Genomic DNA, 20324 nt, shown 5'->3' with positions numbered 1-20324 from the left:
AGGGGGTGTGGCAGTGAGAGTGGCCGATAACAAAAAGACACATCATTTCTAAACGGATTTAGATACAGTGGCCGATCTCATGAACCGTTTGTCGTCAAATCTTGTGGGAGGCATTGCTGCACTCTGCAGAGAGTTCCTCTCTAACTGAGGTGTTGTTCTGTGGTTGTAGCATTTCTGTACTATGTGCTGTCAAATTGGTAAATGTGTGTCTGAATGGGCCTGTGTTGTCTTCTTAATTAGCAATATTGTCATTGCCATTTGTGTTTTCTTGAGTTGCAGTGTGTAGAGATCACTTGGTCACTGTAGAACACAAATTAATCATTGAAAATGAGTGTGCTAGTTTTCAGTGAAATAATCTAGAGAATGTGCTTTTTGGATTGAATTCAGAGACTCATTGACCTGCTTTCTAGTAGTGAGGCTATCTTTCCACCTCTTGACTTTCTTGCACTTCAAACTGCCAATGTCTATGATCTTTCCACTCTGTGCAGCAGTCACGTAGCTTCAGCCCAACGGACCAACACTTTCATCATGGGTGCGGTCAGAGATTCAACAGACTTTTGTACCAGAGTAAGTTTTCTACTCAATTTGTACATTACTTCTTACTGTAGTAATGTTCAAGTATAAATTGTACAATTTTCACAAAGTAAAAATACTCCATGATTTCATAGTCATCAGATAAACCATTCAGCTAAACATAAAATGAATGTGTCATAATGTCTAAGCATAACGTCCACACAATACCAGTTCAATTTATTAGCCTGATTGCCCTCTAGTGGCTAATAAGGTGCACTGCCGTTATTTACGACCACTATTGAGACAGTCATCAGACTCTAAAGTTCAATATATTTGTGCGGGAGTGACTAAGTGAAATGTGCTGAAACGGCAAAAGTTAAGGGTGTTGTACAGCCAGACAGGATATTTTTGTATATTTCCATGTACTTATCTTGACTGTTGCACAATTTCACAGAGCTTATATACTTTATCTCCTTTGTCTTATTTGTACACACATATGATAATAATAATATCTGACCAAAAGTCGAATCAAGCCTGTGAGTCACCGTGAGCTGTGTTTTCTGCTGTCAGTGGCGTCCATAGTTAACGTACAATTGTGAAGAACATTAAAAGCAGATGTTTTGTTGTTTTTATGACGGGGAGCTACTTAGGTCAATGCCCATTAAAGCACAGCCCCTCTGCCCGAATGCGATTGTTCCTTTATGCTGTAATAGTTTACAGCTGTCGGGATTTTAGGCATTAGGCACACCTACTTTGGGTAGAAGAAGGTGGCGCAAGCTGACCAGCTGTTCCCAGACTCTTTCATTTCGTGTTTGCAGACGCTCAAACGACTGTGCAATGGTTTGGTTGGCTATATTTTGGCACCCTGTTTGGGCCGTTTTCACGGCGGTGCTGGCGGTCGTTGTGCGCATACAGCGCAGGGGTCCCTGGGATCCACAAGCATGCTCCGTGCGCCTGAAGGGGAAGACCGCAATAGTGACAGGAGCCAATACAGGTTGGTTGAATGTGGCCTCTTCCATTCTACTATACATGATCTCTATAGGGCATGCAACCTCACAGTTTTAATGTGGCAACACTATTGCAAGTGGAATACGGATGGCTTTTTGTGCTTGTTTACGTTTGGCCATTTGTTATTGCAGTTAATCTGTAATCTGTAAATTTCTCATTTTTTCATTTTTTTGACTAATTCCCTGTGACTATAGATAATATAGGTTTATATATACAGTATATTCTAAATGCATATTGTATGTATCGTGAAATCTTTTTTTTTTTACTGTGAAGTTTGTAAGATTATATGGTATTAGTCTCCTTGTTACTGTATTATCACTGTGAAGCCCTTTGACCTTAACTATTCTTATCAGTTGGGCTACTTTTTATCTAATTACAAGTTTTCAGTCATGATTCACTTGATGCAATTCTGAAAACCAAGGACAAGGGGACATAGTTTAACAGATAACAGATGGGAGGCTATGACAACCCGCAACAGGGAGACAAACATTGTTTTCCGGCATGTCAATGCTGCACCCTCTCACCAAGCAATCATACTGGAAGGCATGAGGACAGATACACACAGAATCAGCATGATGCCTGATCTCTCTTCAGAAATGGTTTTAAAGGGCCCACTTTACCAAAACTACAAAACAGATTTTCTCACTTGCCTTTTTAGATTAAGAGATACGCTGTCAACAGTTTTCATAGGGACTATGACGTGATCGGGATCGTTGCCAAATACCATAAACATTCTGCTATGGTCACAACTATCAATTCCTCTCCATACCACTGTCTCTGCTGCTTCAGCCTATACCTCCACAAATTCATCCAGAAAAACCTATAAATGGACTGAGGCTCTTTTATGTCTCTTCCTCTCCCAGGTTTGCCAACAAGAACAGCGTTTGGTCTGTTAACGGTGTCCGCATGAATCACTATAGAAACCTGGCTAAAGAAGGAAATCAGTGATCGCAACATCAGCAATTCGGGGTTTAAAAACAGCTTTGTAATTATTTCCAAGTTATAAATCCTACAGCTGTTTAGCATTAGGCAAGAAATAATTTACTAGTGCATGCAGCTGTATCTGTTTTGTTAGAAAGTTGACGGAAGAGAACATCTTGGATCCTTGCTACCAACTGTGCTAATCATTACAGAGCATATTACATATTATATAAGTAATTATTCCATTACACATTTACAAGTGTTTGAAAACTGGCTCATGCCATCCGCGTAGAGTAAAGGTGGAGAGTGAAGCAAACTTAAAGCTGCATTACTTAAATGTTTCCAGTGCAGATACACACTGAGTTAATCAGCTTGTTTACTGATAACAAGGTTGATAGGAGTAGAGCTGCGGCCCAGAAAACCAGGAGAGCTACCGCAGTCGTGTGATACTTCTCTGTGGGGTTGTCACTACTAGTGACACCATTCACATTAGTCATTATTAAAAACATGCGGTCAAACAATGCAAACTCAAAAAACAAAGCAGTAAGATTCCTTTGTTACTACTAACGATTATTATTGACTCTCTCACATTCATCCACAACTTGACGCAGCCCAGTCGCTCTCTGCTGAGAGAACCTGCTCACACACCCCTGTTGATACCATCAACAGATGATCTCCACCAATATCACAGGCAGAACAACAAGAGCAAAAGTCACACTTTACCATGGAGCTGACCCCCTTTAACAGATCATAACCTTGCGGAACGCAAATAAACTGCAACCTTGCTGCTACATTTACAGATTGACTAACTGAACTGAAATCAACGCTATAGAGCAAGATTGTGTAATATTTAAAGAAAGACACAGCACGTTTATTCTCTTAGAAATTAAACATTAAAACCCACCATTGTTCAATTGAATGCACTCACTGGTATGACCAGTATTATTGCCAATAATTATTAGACAGATAGCTGTACTGTACTTCTGACATACGCTCTTAGGTTTCCCTTAATCTTAAGACTTCACCTGCCAAAATGACAGGAACCTCATAGCAGCACTGAGGAAAGGTCGCTTTTACTGTTAATCTTTAACTCCATGTAAATACAACACCCCAATGTACCTTGAAGAATAATTTTAAATATATTCCCTGCATCTTCTTGCAACAGCGTTTTTTAAATTGTATTTAATTCTGGATTTTCAAAATGTTCTTTCATTTGGAATTTCCAATTCCCTCACTGTCACTGCTAAGTTGGGTTATATTATTTATTTGTCAGTGTAACTAAGGCCAATTGTTTTGTGTGTGCAGCCAATTTTAAATATAAAATAGATGTTAAATAGGTCATAAAATTGATATCACTTTTTCTGAGACATCTCTTTATCATGAGCATGTGTGACATTTACCATTCCATACTAGTAAATGTCACATACCACTTAGAGATGTAATACATCAAACAAGCCAAAAATCCCCAACTCTCCCGTCTTTAAGAGCTGAAACTGGTAAGTTTCAAACATTCTTGGAAACAAATATATGTTTTACAAGAACCACAGGCTTTTGTACCACAATACCACATGTCCCAACACGTGTATTTGAAAATAGAGCCTATAGGTTCAAAGGGTGTGTTGATTGCTATCTGCTTTATGGACCTTTTTTTGTTGTAAAGTATTGCAAACAACTCTTTTGCTCTCTTTCACTTTGCTAGGGATCGGGAAGTTCATTGCCTTGGACTTAGCACGTCGGGGGGCTCGTGTTATTCTGGCCTGTCGAAGCGAAGCCCGGGGGACAGCAGCACTTAAAGAAATCAGGGAGAAGACAGGGAACTCTGACATCCACCTGCGTCTGGTGGACCTGTCTTCTCTGGACTCTGTCAGGGAATTTGCCAAGGGGATTCTCACAGAGGAGAAAGCTCTCCACATCCTCGTCAACAATGCTGGAGTATCAGGTGATACATGTGCACGCAGCAGAAATGGAATGCTAGTTTTAAAGCTGCACTGGGCATTTCGGGGGACCAGAAATATCAACAAGAGTTAACCCTAGGAACCATGCAGTATGATAACGGAATCCCAATACTATGTGCTCAGACTTGGCAAAGCTTCCAGCAGAGCAACAGAAGACGTTGTACAACTCTCTCCATGAGCTTTATGTTGGTGGAAGTGTGGGAGTGAATAAGTCAATGTCCTCATAATTGGCAAAAACAACTGCGTACGTATAAGGTGAAGTCAGGTTAGGTTAAGTTAAAGGTTAGTTGTAATATTTACAGAATGCAATGTGAGGTACTCCTAACTATAGAAGTATGTGTTTGTATATCTAATCTTATTTGTTAAATCCAATCTATTTTTTTGATTCTACTATCAGGTTTACCCAGGCAGATAACCAAGGATGGGTTTGAGTCTTCTTTTGCCACCAACCACCTGGGACCATTTCTCCTCACCAACCTGCTGCTGGGTAGGTCTCTCTTTAATACAGCTGTTATGTTGTGGGTATGAAATGATGATTAACTGTCATTGTCATGACGTACCTAATATTTTGTCTTCTGTTTCTCTCTCTGCCCCTCGTGTCTTTTTCCTTTCCTCGCTCCGCATGTCTGTGCTTCACCCCAGACCTGATGAAGAGTTCAGCTCCATCGCGTATTGTCACCCTCGCCTCAGTCAACCATAAGAAGGGTGTAGTGGACTTTTCTCATTTTCATGGCGAGAACCTCACTTATCACATGGATTCTGTCTACAACCACACGAAGCTGCACAATGTCATCTGTACGAAGGAGCTAGCACGCAGGCTAGAAGGGACAGGTGGGCTAAAATCAAGATTATTATATTATCCATTGGTATAGCGATTGCATGGTCTATTCTATTAAATATGTGCTGCAGAAAGTTAAGTCAGTTTTATTTATATAGCCCAACATCACAAATCACAAATATGCCTCAAGGGGCTTTACAGTATGTACAACACACGACAACCTCTGTCTTTTAACACTTGCTTAAAAATAAAATAAATGTAAAAGCTGTAACTGGGGAAAAGCATAAGAAACCTCACGAAGACCGGCAGAGGAGGGATCAAGTCCTGATTGGACAGCCCAGTCTCACAGCATTTCGTGAAATAGTCACAAAATTAAAAACTGGAGATTTGGTGTATATGGACACAAATTTTACTCATGTCGCTCAGCACAAAAACAAAAGTGAGTGAGTGTGTTTTCAAAGTCAACTAAATTATTCTGAGAATATGTAAACTCTATAGATAATTTGTAAAACATACACAGACAAAGCAAAGCAGTTATTTGAATTGTTGAATTGTTGAATAAGCTGTTGAAATGTTACAAATACTCTAAATAATTTGTAGGCAGACTATCCAAATAAAAGTACCAGTAGGGTAGATTAAAATGCACATTTTAAAATGATCTGCACCCTGAAATGTAGATCAGTAAATGAGACAAACCTGTAACCAAAAGACAAAAAAATCACCTTTTATTTTGCTTTAATTGGGCACCTTTGGTTGTCATTGTTCATGGTATATACTAAATGTTGCGACATTATGCTCATAGTTCTAATAATTTAGCACCGCTGCTTACTAAACAGGATCTGTGACATGAAACTTCTTGCAATGAACAAGTTTGTTTATGCATTATGTGCTTGCCACCTCTGCTCTTCGTCAAACACACACACGGGTGGTCTGATCAAACTTTAAAGACTTTAAATTACACGTGACAAAGTATATATTTCTGTCTTTTGAACTAAAAAGGAACCAGATGAAGGTACGCAAACATTCTAGTGAATTTAGCGAAGCAGCTGAAACTAATTTTCCCCTTTTGATTCTTCTGAAAAGATTAGAAAAAAAATCAACAGACGAAAGTCTGCATTCAAAGACTTGTTGCTGAGACTGGCCTTGCTTACATTCTCTGTCCCTCTCTGTTTCCTGTGGATGTTTGTGTCTGTCTATGTGTGTGTGTGGCTCTATGTGTTTACTTGCATGTAGGTGTCACGGCAAACTCTGTCCACCCTGGTATTGTCATGACAGAAGTGTTGAGACACTATCCATTGATGATTCGTTTTATTTTCAACCTGGTTGGATTTTTCTTTTTCAAGGTGAGTACATCGAGTCACTGTCCACATCATTTCTCCACTGTCATGTTTTGCAGCTTTCCAGGTTGAATGTGACTGGTTGTTGATCAGTATCCTCCTCCTAGTATTTAAATGCACTCTCACCTAATTTGCTGCAGGCGAGAGACTGGTTTGGCAGAATCAATATCAGAAAGCCAATCACGGTCTGCCTGCTGAGATAGAGCGTGCTCAGTGAGACAGGTTCTATGTTCAGGTCAACAAGACCTGCTATTCCCTCAACTGGGGACGCTTGAGTTACAGTACTCCATGGCAAACTGAGCAATTTAATTATTACTTCTCAAAGGCATGTGGCCCCGTTATGAGAGTTGACCTTCCTGTAGTGTTCCAGTTAAAACTGACCAACTTTCAATTTAATTAATTTGGGAACGCCTGAGCTTAAAATTATAAACAGCTACCGATATATGGCTCATGAAAATGAGAACAATATATATATATATTATTAGGCCCAAACCCTGATTGCAAGTCAGGATGTTTGCGTATGAGAATGTGTGTATGTATGCATGTGGCCATGTTGCAACAGCTGGCTGAAATTGTTTCTAATAGGGCTTTTTCACGGAAGACATTTTGACATGTCGGGAAAAGCGCCGGAATAATTAATGTAATTAATGACGGCTATTTAGCTGCTTTGATTTCACTTTCGTGCATTCTGGCTGACTGACACTGTCACTTGGACGCTTAAATAGAGCGGAGCCATCGTTAATGTTATTAGTAACACCTGTGCTTTACCTACTTTGACGAGTCACAATGTTTTATTGTGAGAAAGGCCAAATGTCTGCTGTAAAGATATGTTGTTTTAATGATTAGCCAGAGCACAAGCTCAATGTACAGACCAGCAGAAAACAGCAAGAAAACCAAGACGGACAAGTTGAAGGGCTTCCACATGCTTCACCAGTGGTGGAAATCTGATAATATAAACTAAATATAGAACTTGGTACAAACACGCATTGTTCTATGGCATCCTTTGTTCTTTAGCTTTGACTCAGACTTCCAATGAACCAAAGGTAGAAAAGTCAGCACTAATACCAGAGATCTTTGTTGTGTTAAGATCCACATCAGATGAAATGTGTAAGAAGAGCTCAATACCCTTTTTGATCATATTTAAAATTGAATCAGTTGTGCATTTGAGTACAAACAGTATATAATGATAACTCAGTGTCGTGTAATGATGCAGGAAAGACTGAGCTAAAAGTGATGCTTACCATCTATTTGGGGAAGTACTGCTTTGGCATGTTTGCTACAAAATACAGTGCCTAGCTAAGAAATGACTTTGTCTTTTTAAAAGATTAACCTACTGTATATTTGGAGGCATATTTACTTTAAACAATAATTCAGATTCACTGCAGCTTGTTTTAGATATTATTTCTATCAGTTATGTGTCGTACAGGGCAAAAAGAGCTGATAATCCCTCATTCCACAGGAAAACTGGTGTCCTCAGCAGACCCATCACATCACACGTGTGTGTGTGTTGATACAAATACTTTTGTTCCCTGGAATGCACTGACAACCGCATAATAGTGTGTCACTTGTAACCATGGCTGCACACACATAGCTTTCACACCGCTTTTACATCTGGGATCCATCATCAGTTTTTGTGGCAGGTCTGTTTCACGGCTGGTCCTTTTCCGAACCATTCTCAGAGTCCAAACTCTTGACCTATATCACTTATCCTGTGTCTTTAGGGGCAAACATTTAGGGGCTCAACATCTGGTTATACAACACACACATCAAGGCCGATATTGCACAAACTTCCCGTTTGCATATTTGCACCTACGGAGATATCTATCTGTAACTTTTGTTGCTTGTACTCTCACATTTCCTCTTCATGATTCTTTCCTTCCTCTCAGTCTTCAGAGGAGGGTGCAACCAGCTCAATCTACTGTGCAGTAGCAGAGGAAATGGAGGGAATAACTGGGAAGTATTGTGACAGCGACTGCCATTTGGTCCTCCCCGCCCCTTTAGCTCGAGACCCTGCCCTGGCGGTCAAGGACTTTGAGATCAGCGAGAGGCTGACATCTAAGCTCTGAAACAACTATCAGGACAATGGAGGCCTGATAACAGAAAAGGGGTCAAATTCCACCCTCTTGCTGCACTTCTTAAGGGAACAGGTCTGACATAATGTGTCTTTAAAATGATCAGGCGACGTTTCTGAATGCACAAATGAATAATGTCTTATTTGAAAAGCTTTAATCACTTGCTCAGCAATCAATGTTCTGTGAGTAATTTTCGTTCATGAAAATGGTGAATGTTTTGTTATTTTATAGAAAGAAATGTGACTTTTATTCAGGTATGTGAATCACTGGGTTTCCTGAGACATGCTGACACCATGTGGCCAACTCTTGCTTCTTCAGAAATGACAACAGAGGTTCTAATATTAGACACAATCACTTCCCTTTATTGACTTAATCTTTAACACACAACAAAACATTTGAGCATTCAGTGCTTTTTGAAGAATTTGTACAGCGTTGGTTCATCCCCTGGTGTCTTCAACCTCGCTATTTGGCTGCAGAGACAGAGATAGTTTGAGAACAGTATGGTCACCAAGGAGGTTTGTAATCATAGCACTATCACTTGTAAGTACAGTATGTGTCTTCTAATCATCTTTGGATAATAAAAGGCCATGTTGTTGATCTGATTAGAGGCTTTTTTTAAATAAATAAATGTGTCTCACTACGTCTTCTACCATTTAAACATTTGTACCTTTCTGAAGTTCCTCCTCTATCTCATGGATGATCTCTTCGAGCACCGGAGTCACATGATCTAGCTGTTTGGGGGAAAGACGGATGGCGATCTCAACTGTTTTATCCTGGAGACACAAAAGAAGTGTTAATGACTTATATTCAATGAGTCGTTGGTGAAAACAGCAGGGATAGTGTGTGTGTGTGTGTGTGTGTGTGTGTGTGTGTGTGTGTGTGTGTGTGTGCGCGCTCACAGGATTTCCACCACGTTCCAGCTGAGGAAGCTGTTGGACTGTAACCTCTTCAAACTGACCATCCTCCGATCGAGGCGCCATGTCCTTTCTACCTTCTCTCTCCTGCTGCACAGAGACAAGTTTACACAAACATGGAAAACTAATGCAATAGAGAATGGTTTTCTACTACCTCCAGTCATTCTTTCGTTGTACAAAAGTATGAAGAGCCACTACTTATCTACATAAATCCCTTATCAATATATTAATTTGCTTCCTGAGCCATATCAGCATCTTATACTGATTCAGCACTGAGAGCAACCTCCACTTGACCTTTTTTTGTGACTTTATCATTCAAACTTTGCAAAACTAAAACACTGTAAAGAAAAACTCCAGAGAATTGTGAGTCTGGATTTGTCATTACATCTTTTCTGTTGGATGAAATGACTACCGATGTCAATTTTGATGTGTTTTGTGCTACTAGGGCTGCAAATAACAACATTTTTTTATTATTATTTAAGAATCTTTAACTTATTCTCCCAATTACAAATCATTACTTGTTGTAAAATAAAAAATACAGACAAATGCATACTACAACTCTAAACTCAAATAGTTTGTCTTGTCCAACCAACACACCAAAATCCAAAAGATGTTCAATTTAATAAAAATAAAGACAAAGAAAATTAGCAAAACCTCACAACTGCGGAGCTGGAAACAAGGAAAATTTGGCATTTTTTCCTGAAAGAATTACACGATTATTTGATTATGAAAGTATTTGTCTAATTTTTTCAGATCTAAAAACTGTACAGTGTCCAAATGTACGTAACACAATCAAACTGTTGCACATCCAGTAAAGCCACAGGACAAAATGATGTGACACAAAGCTCTAACGAGCATTCAGTATATGTGTGATTGCATTGAAAAGACATCAGGCATCACTATTAAATTGTTGCTCAGCTCTATTTCTGCTCACTGTCCAATCATCCGACCCCAGCTGCTTACCTTCATCAGCATCATCTCCTTTGGACTGAAGAAGGTGATGTGTCCCTCTGTCCTCTCAGCCAGCAGCGCCATCAGGCACGCCAACACCAAGCAACCAATCACCGCTCTGCGCATGCTCATTCTGCTCAGTCCTGGACACATACACATACACATACACACACACTTATACACATACTGTACATAGGCATACATTCAGAACACTAACATGCAAGTGTACAGTACAGTCAGGGATTCCGGGGTGAGTGGCACTGAGGCCAGGCCACTTACAGAAATTAGGGAAGTGTTTTTAGCAGTGGGAAAGAGAGGCGACAGTCAAAATAGTGTTTGACATAAAGTGTAGTGTGTGTGTGTGTGTGTGTGTGTGTGTGTGTGTGTGTGTGTGTGTGTGTCAGAAACAGTAACTGAGTGAAGAGTAAGAAGGACACAGAAGATCCCATGTCATTCTACACTGGAGACGTTGACAAAGATATAGTAGATTGGGAGAAAAAGAGAGGCGGCAGGAGGGGGGGGGAGAGAAGCATGAAAGTAACAACAACCCGCTCCACTGACAAACGAGATAAGAGGCCAAGAGGGTGGATCAGCCATACTTACAACAGCAAGATAGCTCTGAACACAAATGTAAGTGAATGAAGACAGCAAAGACAGGAGTATTAGACAGCGGGGGGGGGGGGAGGCAGAGGGAGAGACAGGCAGAAGAAGCCGTAAGTTACTCACGTGCTGTGTCAGCTTTAGTTAGTTGTTTAAGGGAGTGTGCTTTAAGATGAGCAGAGCTTCACCGGTCTGAGCGTCAGCTTGTCCAGTCAGCCTTTATATCGAGCCCTCTGCTGATCCCTGAGCTTTTTACTGTCCTCCCTCACATCCGCTCCTCAACGGGCTCCCGTCCTTACTCCTGGAAACACACATCTTACTCAGGAATCTGGTTTATTTTTATTAGGGCAGTAAGCTCACCATGCTTTATGTATGTAGGCCTTTGACACAATTGACAAAATGACACATTGATGAGCAAAACTCAAAGGTGGAAGAAGAACTCTGATTTTATACAAGTAAAAGAAACAATACCAGAGTGTAGAAATATTCTGTTACAAGTTAAAGTCAGGTGTTGATCCTTTTCACGCAAGCATCAAAACACACTTAAAGAACCAAAAGTAAAAGTACTCACTATGCAGAATGGCCTGCTTCAGAATAGTGTATATCATATTATTGGATTATAGTTATTGATGCATTAACGTGTTCATCGCTCTAATAAAGAAGCTGGTAAAGGTGAAGCTAATTTTCATTTCTTTGTATAAAGTTTATCTGCTCAGTAGCTTGTGAATTTCCCAGGGGATCAATAAAGTTTTTACTTGATCTATAATATTACATCCTAATTTATTTGTTGAATATATATTGTATTATTAATCTGAACATGCAAAGTAACAAGTAACTGAAGTTATCAAATGAATAAAGTGGAGTAAAAAGTATAATATTTTTCTCTGACATAAATATAAAGCAGCAGAAAATGGATATTCTCAAGTAAAGTACAAGTACCTCAAAATTGTATTTAAGTACAGTTTTTGAGTACATGTACTTTTCACCCCCCTGTGGCATATTATGGGGGGGTTTGTGTGAGCTACAGGATGCATATGTTCTACTCTTGCAGAATAAGTCAGATGTGATAGTGAATTATTTGTAGAACTGCCTGAACAAAGAAATCTCATGTCAGTCTCATTTAATCATTCTTACAGTATCACACAAGACAGCAAACACATTTGCACTAATCTAACCTTCAAACAAATTTGGGAAGAAGATAAAACTAACTCCTTCATAACTCATCGTAAAACAGACTACTGCTAACTGAGAGGCACAATTCAGTTTTTGTGACTTTCATTTGGATCACCAAGCTAAATACTGAAAAAGGTTATTGGGATTAATACTGGACTTTAATAGTGTGCCTCTTTGTGTGTGTTTGTGTGTGTGTGTGTGTGTGTGTGTGTGTGTGTGTGTGTCTGTGTGTGTGTGTGTGTGTGTGTGTGTGTGTGTGTGTGTGTGTGTGTGAGTGTGTGTGTGTGTGTGTGTGTGTGTGTGCGTGTGTATGTGTGTAGCAGCCAGGAGGCAATCCGTCCAAAGAGGGCTGTCATAAATTTTACGCTTTTAACTAATATCCAACACAATGTCACATTTACGACCTGCCAGGAATTTATAACAGACCCAAATGCATCCGCTTCTTGGAAACCTCATGACCCGAAAGAACTTTAATGCTTCTTCCTACATGTGACACTTATCTGTTTTCCTACATGATGGTGAAATGTTATTGCAGGCTGAGTTTACTTTGCTGTTAGAATACTCAGCAGAAGAGGAAAATGAAAAGTATTGCCACCGTTGTTTCTGTTTTATTGCAATTCAATGACACAAGCACAGCTTTGTATCTCTTCTGTAGCACTTCTTGTAACACCACAATGACGCACAAGCTCTCTTTACATTTTTCCATCACCTAACGATAGGCTCTTTATAATGTGTTCTTATGTTCATGGAATTCCCTTTAACCAGCACTTTAACCTTATAGTCAGTGTATTATTTCAAACCAAGTGTGTTGGAGTAGCCTAAATCAATTCAAATGAATCACTTACAGCTTACTACCCTAACTGAATACTTTTTTTGTATTGAAGTTCTCGTTAAACGATACGTCTGGAAATAGTATTTATTTTCTTAGTGTCATAAATTAACAAATACCATAAAAAGAAGAAACTCAACAAAGAGTTATACTACAAAGGTATTGTCTGTGTAGCCAAAGCCTGATATAGTTTATTCCTGTGTGCCATTAATGGAGCTGGCACGAATAGTTGAATAACCGATTGACAGAAAACTAATCTGCCCCTGTTTCGATAATTGATTGAATGTTTAAGTAATTTTTTATGGTGAAAACGACAAAAAATCTGTGGTTCTACTTTAAAATGGTGAATATTGGCTTGTTTTCTTAATCTGCAATGACAGTAACTATATCTTCGGGTTTTGGACTGGAAAAGAAAGAACACAATAATGAGACACACTATTGCACTGGATGACATATTCCTTCATTATCATTATTTATTATGAGTTAGTCCTACATACACCACATGTATACCCACAAGATCCCTAATGTGTAAGCTGTGGCGGAAAATAGTCCCTAACAAATGCAACATTTACACCTGTGTGGCTGTGCTGGCCTTTAAAGATCAGTACAGCATCATGAGATACAATAGGCTTGAGTGCCACAGACAGGGTGGTACAGAAGAAAGCAAATATTTAGAGACGCAGTAACGTATTGTTGGTTGATAAATATTCATATATAAATATATAAGATTAAATAACAAGAGCCCTATACTTTATTTTGTATCCAGCAGGCGGATGTTTCTCGGTCAGGTCTCGCGATGTTAGGCTGGTATCGCGGTATTTAAGTCATGTGACGTTCCGCAGAAACGTGTGGCAGCAGTCTTTTTGCTGAGGACACGGAGCTGAACAGTCGCACACTGCGGGCTGCTGCAGATATTTACTAATCATGGTAAGAGAAGTTGTGCAGGGTGTTTTGGTAACAACAAAGTTAGTCATTGTAGGAAATAGTCGACGGCTCTTTAAAGTTACCTGCGTTTTAAGGATAGAAATGTCTATTTTCATGTGTTTACTACCGTCCAGCTGAAGGCCTTTCAACGCATGTGGCGCTGTTAGCCACCCATGTGGCTAATGTTATCCATAAATAATTACTTGACTTTAAACTACCTAGGCTGCCACTGCAGACAGGATTTGTATCTGTCGCAGTCTTACAGGTGAACCCAAGCCTTTTTTTACTTTTAGGCGCAGCACATTAGTTTACGCTGGTGCTTTTCAGTGAACGTTAGCTGATAGCATGAGTTAGCTTCATGCGCAGGCCCAGGACAACACGTGGGTTCATGACGACAACGTGGTTGCGTCTGCAAGTTACCGTAATCTATTAAGAGCACTGCGTTTATGTACGAAGATACGCTTATGAATAATTGTGGCATTTAAAAAGCCATTATGCACGATTGACACACATTACGTTAGTTGTGACGCTACCAAAAATAACCTAAAAGGAGGACTTTTACAGTGGACGACTGGAAACGCACTTTATGTTGCGGTAATGTTACTATTTGGCCTTTGTTGTATTGTTTCTCTCGTTAATCTAATGTTTTACCTCCTGCAGGTGCTGTTGCACGTGCTGTTCGAGCACGCGGCGGGCTATGCGCTGTTCGTCGTCAAAGAGGTGGAGGAGATCGGCATGCTGCTGCCTCAGGTGAGTCTTTGGGCCTGCTACTTTTGGCGGGTGTAATCTGATATTTGGATGGATCAACGGTAACCGTCAACTTGTGTTTTTCAGGTGGAGGAGAGCGTGCTGAGCATTGGAAAGTTCAACAGCATGGTGAGCTTGGCTGCCTTCTTCCCCTTCAAGTCGGCCCAGGCTGCTCTGGAGAACATGAACGCCATTTCTGAAGGCAAGATGGGTTTTCTACTCTGTGGCTCCATCGGTGTCCTCGGTTGTAATGATGTTCAATATCTGTCAATCCCCTGAGTAACTGTGCTGACAACTCCGATAACCCTGAACAACCGAGGAACGCCTTTTGAAATGCAGCAGTGTTTGAATATGCTGACACGTGGTTATGTAGTTTTTCATTTGGTGATTTTTATTTTGGACACCAAATTATTTATTAATGAAGAATTAAAAATAACCAAATTGTAGTCTAAATCAATTAAGGTACTTATACATTTGTGCAGTAGCCAAGGCCAACGGTTAAATACATTTTGGACAGGCAAGTCATTGTCTTATCCAGTTGGCTATTTCACAAAATTCATATAGTGGTCTGTCTTTGTCCTGATTGGACTGACTACTCGGATTACATGAGGGAATAAGCATAGGAAACCCCCTTTTTTTTATTTATTATTATATAAACCAGCTGGTTGAAAATAAGCAGTTAAATCTGCCCTCCATTGATCAGAAGCCACATCAGTCACTGCTGCAAGTTTGAAATTGATTTTCTGCAGAATCTGAGCTTGATGCCAACAAAAAAAAATGTATACAGAATGATAAGTGATCTCTTTTACTTGCAGGTGTGGTGCATGCCGACCTGAAGCTGTTCCTGGAGACGAACCTGCCCCTCTCTGGGAAGAAGAAAGCTATGTTGGGGGTTTCAGATGCCAAGATTGGAGCGTCTTTACAAGAAGAATTTACCATTTCCATCCAGACTGGAGGGGTGGTGGCAGAGATAGGCAGAGGTGAGGAGACGGTCTGCCTGAGATTTATTTACATGGACATGATGCTAAAAATGTGTAAATCCTAGCACATTAACTTTAATGTGGCTGTCGTGATGAAATTTTTTTTTAAACCCTGAAACTCATGAAGGTTCATACTGAAAATCTGAACTGCCACTGGTCACATGCTGTTCTGCTATGAACCATTAAACTCAAGAAAAACACTCTGTCTGTTATCTTTCCTCTTTCCTGTCAGGTGTGCGTGTGCACTTCCACTCCCTCGTGAAGGGTCTGACTGGCCATGCTGCCTCCAAGGCACAGCTGGGGTTGGGCCACAGCTACTCCAGAGCTAAAGTAAAGTTCAACGTCAACCGAGTCGACAACATGATCATACAGTCCATTGCTCTGTTGGATCAGCTGGACAAAGATATCAACACTTTCTCCATGCGTGTCCGGTAGGGTTCCTTCATCACACCACTTTTCAGATAGTGTTTTTTTCACTGTCACTTGTGTTGCATGGCGTCCTCGGTTGTAATGATGTTCTATATCTGTCAATCCCCTGAGTTCCTGTGCTGACAATTCCAATGTAACCCTGAACCAACTGAGGCACGTCTTTTGAATATGCTGAACTGACGACCGTTTTTATTTTGATGCGCGTTTTTGGTTTCTAACGATCGCGGTCTTGTGTCTGCAGTGAATGGTATGGCTACCACTTCCCAGAGCTGATCAAGGTCGTGCCGGACAACTCGATGTACTGCCGCATGGCTCAGCTCATCGGAAACAGGAAGGAGCTGTCAGAGGAGAGTTTGCCTAGTCTGGAGGAAATAGTGATGGACGGCGCCAAGGCTCAGGCAATTCTGGACGCGTCCCGTTCCTCCATGGGTCAGCAAATGGTCTTTTTCATTCTTTAGACATTAAAATACAAATGTGAATGAAATGTATTTTCCAACCACTTGGCATCTGTGCACAAAACCTGCTCATTTGCACACTAGCCTTTTTAAAGGACATGTATAACTTAAAACTACACCATGCCCCTTTTTATGCCCACTCTGGACTAATAATTGTCCTTGGTGAACAACACAGGGGGGCACATTAACTCTCTCATAAACCTGTAGTGCAGGCAACCCCATCCTCACTGCGGATCCTGTCGGGAGAAACAACCACGCATTGCGTTTGAGATTACCAGTTAGTTATAGATGGTAGCTGCACCCACTGTGCAAAGTGGGTGAGTAGTTGGATTTCTCTAAACACCCTCTGTGATCTGTTCTTCTCCAGGTATGGACATCTCCCCCATCGACTTGATCAACATAGAGAGATTCTCCACTCGTGTGGTGTCTCTGGCCAGCTATCGGCTGGAGCTGCAAGAGTACCTGCGTTGCAAGATGAGCCAAGTGGCGCCAAATCTAGCAGCCTTAATTGGAGAAGTGGTAAGTTGAATGTGTTTTATATATTGCATTACTCTGGGACCGATGATGTTCTACCAATCTGTCAATCCCCTGAATCTCTGTGTTGACAAATATTTCCGGTTTCCTGATGGTCCTCGCATCAAAATCTATCCTGTAATGGTGGCTCTGTGTTCGCCAGTGAGACTGACTCTAGATTTCATTTTTCTTCAGGTGGGAGCTCGTCTGATCTCCCATGCCGGTAGTCTAACCAACCTGGCCAAGTACCCGGCCTCCACAGTCCAGATCCTGGGAGCAGAGAAGGCCCTGTTCAGGTACTGGGGCCCCCCCTCCCTGCTGGGGAAAGAGGTGGCTGCAGTGATGGCAGGGCTGGGCAGGAGCAGAGCAGGGTGACTGGAGAAGACAAAACTATAAAGTCTCCTCCGGAGTGACCCCTCTCTCACCATTGCACCCCCACAGTCTGAGCAGCCACTCACAGCACTGAGGTAGAACATCTGAACAACTAGTTAGTCTGGATGCTTAACGCACACTAAATATCCATAGCAATAAACCATAACTAAATATCCATGTTAGGAATGCAGTGTCCTTTTTGCTTAGATGCTTAATAAAAGGTTACCCAAAGAGCCCAAAACAGTTTGTTAAACTGGCAAGATGGGTTTTTTACTCTGTGGCTCCATCGGTGTCCTCGGTTGTAATGATGTTCAATATCTGTCAATCCCCTGAGTAACTGTGCTGACAACTCCGATAACCCTGAACAACTGAGGAACATCTTTTGAAATGCAGCAGTGTTTGAATATGCTGACCTGTGGTTATTTAGTGATTTTTATTTTGGACACCAAATTATTTGTTAATCGAGAATTACAAATGACCAAATTGAAGTCTAAATCAATTTAATGTACTTATAAATTTGTGCAGTAGCCAAGGCTAAACAAACATTTTGGACAGGCAAGTGATTGTCGTATCCAGGTGGCTATTTCACAAAATGAATGTAGTGGTTGATTCTATAACTAAAGTCGGCTGTATTTTCACACAGAGCCCTAAAGACTAAAGGAAACACCCCCAAGTACGGGCTCATCTTCCACTCCACCTTCATCGGACGTGCTGCTGCCAAGAACAAAGGCCGCATCTCCAGATATCTGGCTAACAAGTGCACAATCGCCTCACGCATTGACTGTTTCTCCGGTGAGTGACGCGACCGTGTGGACTAATGCCCACGTTAGCTATATGTGGCATAATTGCAATGATGCTCATATTTTTCGTCAACAGTATTCATCCTTCGGGTTGGTGGTGAAAAGCTAATATTCCTGAGCAACGCCACGTGTCACTTTAAACTACAGTCATCCACTGCAGGCTTTGTGATTGAATTTTTTTTTTTTTCATTTTCTTGCAGAGGTACCCACAAGTGTATATGGTGACAAGCTGCGTGGACAGGTGGAGGAGCGCCTGTCTTTCTATGAAACTGGTGACTTGCCACGGAAGAATGTGGATGTCATGAAAGAGGCTGTGAAAGAGGTGAGCTCAGGAAATCATCAAATTTTATTTGTTGCTGTTTTTTTTTAATGCTTCTAATGATAAGTTCAGTGTGTTGATGCTGTGAATGATGACACGTCTTTGCCTGACTTCACTGAGGGTACAAAATGATTTAATGAGCCTGATGCAGCATTACCACCATCGAGAGCAAAATTATGGTTTCACTTGGATCAAAAACAATTTCTAAATTATTTTTCTTGTCTTAGGCTACTGATGTTGCAACTGAGATCAAGCGGAAACTGGACAAGAAGGAAAAGAAACGCAGGAAGCGTGCAAAGAAGCTGCAGGATGAAAACGGCGATGCCAACAGTGACGTTGAGGTAAGCATTATTTGTAGAAAACGGCATGTTTCGATTTGAGATTTGACCCACACATGGTCCTGTCTCAGTGTACGACATGCTAGATCAGCCTGACTCCGAACCATTGGCTGGTCCAAAACAATGGACCTGATCACTGAAGTGAGTCAGACATTGCAGTCACTTAAATTATACATTTATGGATAGCTCGGAAGTATTAAAAACAAATCACTATTGTTTCTTACCGTTCTCTACTTTCTTGCAGGCTGAGAACGGAGACACCCCCGTTGTGGTGAAGAAGAAGAAGAAGCAAGCGGCCGAGGAGATGGAGGTAGAGGAGGCCCCTGCTGCAGAGGACACCCCAGCGAAGAAGAAAAAGAAACGAAAATCTGAGACCATCGAAGCAGAAGAAATCCCAGAAACACCTGCGTCTGGCAAGAAAAAGAAGAAAAAAGAGTCCACAGATTAGAGGCTGTGGTCAAAGACTGAATCTTTATATTTGTGTACAGTTTTATTTTTTTATTTCTACTCTCTGAAGGTATGTAAGCAGCATTATGTTGTTTTTTTGCAACCTCAAAGCAGGTTTGATTGCAAATAAATGCTTATAACTGTGCCTTGAAGTCTGACATTTACTTGTACTTCTGTAAATAACTTATCCATTAAACTTTTGTCCAGTAAATGATCATGAATTCTGTTTTGCCTGTTGAAAGGATCGTATGGTTTGGGATTTCCATGATCTAGTTTCTCTCAAATGTCACTATGAGGCTGTCTCATCAGCAGCACTTAATGCTATTGTCTGGCCCCTTTGTGCCTCATGTCAATATAATGCTTTAAAAAGATTCTTGCACGAGATGTGTGACCTCTGAAGGAGTGTTAATGGTTTGTAGGGATGACTTTTCTCCAGTTTTGATTTTAACATGGATTGAAACTAGGTGGTTGCTTCTAAATCTTTGCTTAAGATTGAAGCTATGTTGGAATACTGATGAGAGCATTTACAAAGCCTCAGTAATAAGACTCCAGTATTGTTAAAGCTCATTCAATCTAATCACCAAAAATGACGAGGGTGAGTAGTTACTGATTTGTACTAGAAGAGATGCTCATACACACGCTCCCATGTAGGGTGACATCAGTCTACACAGGTGTAGCTAATCACATTGATTTGACTGCTCTGTTTGGCCACAAAGTGCCAGCATCCTGGACCTCGAGTACCTTAATGCGACTATAAATTACGGTCATTACCTACACCTGTTAAGTCAACCCTTGTCAGAACGATCTAGCAAATAACAAAGAGCTCCCATGTTCAGTGTTGTAATCAATGTAAATCTAAACACCTGTGTGGCTGACAGGTGTTCAATGTCACTCGACTGTAGCTGCCTGGAAATTGACGTACAGTTGGTGTAGCTAGAGAATAGTGGGG

At 40.8% G+C, this 20324-nt stretch overlaps 3 protein-coding genes and 2 non-coding genes across 6 annotated transcripts; 4 read left to right on the top strand and 1 right to left on the bottom strand.

Annotated features, from left to right (window-relative positions):
- Positions 1-500: 500 nt before the first annotated feature.
- Positions 501-9216, top strand: LOC142954697 (retinol dehydrogenase 11). The gene is made up of 7 exons (XM_076095880.1): positions 501-567; positions 1332-1507; positions 4142-4381; positions 4795-4884; positions 5040-5228; positions 6409-6518; positions 8399-9216. The coding sequence occupies exons 2-7, from the start codon at positions 1351-1353 to the stop codon at positions 8576-8578; spliced, it is 966 nt and encodes a 321-aa protein (XP_075951995.1). The 5' UTR covers positions 501-567; positions 1332-1350; the 3' UTR covers positions 8579-9216.
- Positions 8926-11528, bottom strand: mlnl (motilin-like). 2 transcript variants are annotated; one of them, XM_076095883.1, is made up of 5 exons: positions 11176-11528; positions 10462-10592; positions 9484-9585; positions 9252-9357; positions 8926-9054 (listed from the first exon to the last, which is right to left on the bottom strand). In XM_076095883.1, the coding sequence occupies exons 2-5, from the start codon at positions 10579-10581 to the stop codon at positions 9047-9049; spliced, it is 336 nt and encodes a 111-aa protein (XP_075951998.1). In that variant the 5' UTR covers positions 10582-10592; positions 11176-11528; the 3' UTR covers positions 8926-9046. The 2 variants fall into 2 exon arrangements, with proteins under 2 accessions (XP_075951998.1, XP_075951997.1); XM_076095882.1 differs by having other exon boundaries at positions 9484-9588; positions 11176-11521.
- Positions 11529-13896: 2368 nt separating this feature from the next.
- Positions 13897-19589, top strand: nop56 (NOP56 ribonucleoprotein homolog). Its single transcript, XM_076095817.1, has 12 exons — positions 13897-13978; positions 14636-14725; positions 14810-14918; positions 15532-15702; positions 15935-16133; positions 16373-16560; positions 16954-17105; positions 17295-17395; positions 18115-18263; positions 18472-18593; positions 18818-18931; positions 19173-19589. Exons 1-12 carry the CDS (start codon positions 13976-13978, stop codon positions 19374-19376), a joined length of 1602 nt encoding a protein of 533 aa, XP_075951932.1. The 5' UTR covers positions 13897-13975; the 3' UTR covers positions 19377-19589.
- LOC142955030 (small nucleolar RNA SNORA26) lies at positions 16719-16840 on the top strand. The gene has a single exon (XR_012955780.1). It is a non-coding gene; the product is annotated as a small nucleolar RNA SNORA26 (small nucleolar RNA).
- On the top strand, positions 18674-18739 carry LOC142955039 (small nucleolar RNA SNORD57). Its single transcript, XR_012955787.1, has one exon. It is a non-coding gene; the product is annotated as a small nucleolar RNA SNORD57 (small nucleolar RNA).
- Positions 19590-20324: the final 735 nt, after the last annotated feature.

Source organism: Anarhichas minor, unplaced genomic scaffold, assembly GCF_050575085.1.
Source record: "Anarhichas minor isolate MPS153535 unplaced genomic scaffold, ASM5057508v1 ptg000021l, whole genome shotgun sequence".
Classification (NCBI taxonomy): domain Eukaryota; kingdom Metazoa; phylum Chordata; class Actinopteri; order Perciformes; family Anarhichadidae; genus Anarhichas; species Anarhichas minor.
The sequence above is the reverse complement of the archived record's forward strand: the minus strand, read 5'-3'. Positions and strand labels throughout refer to the sequence as shown.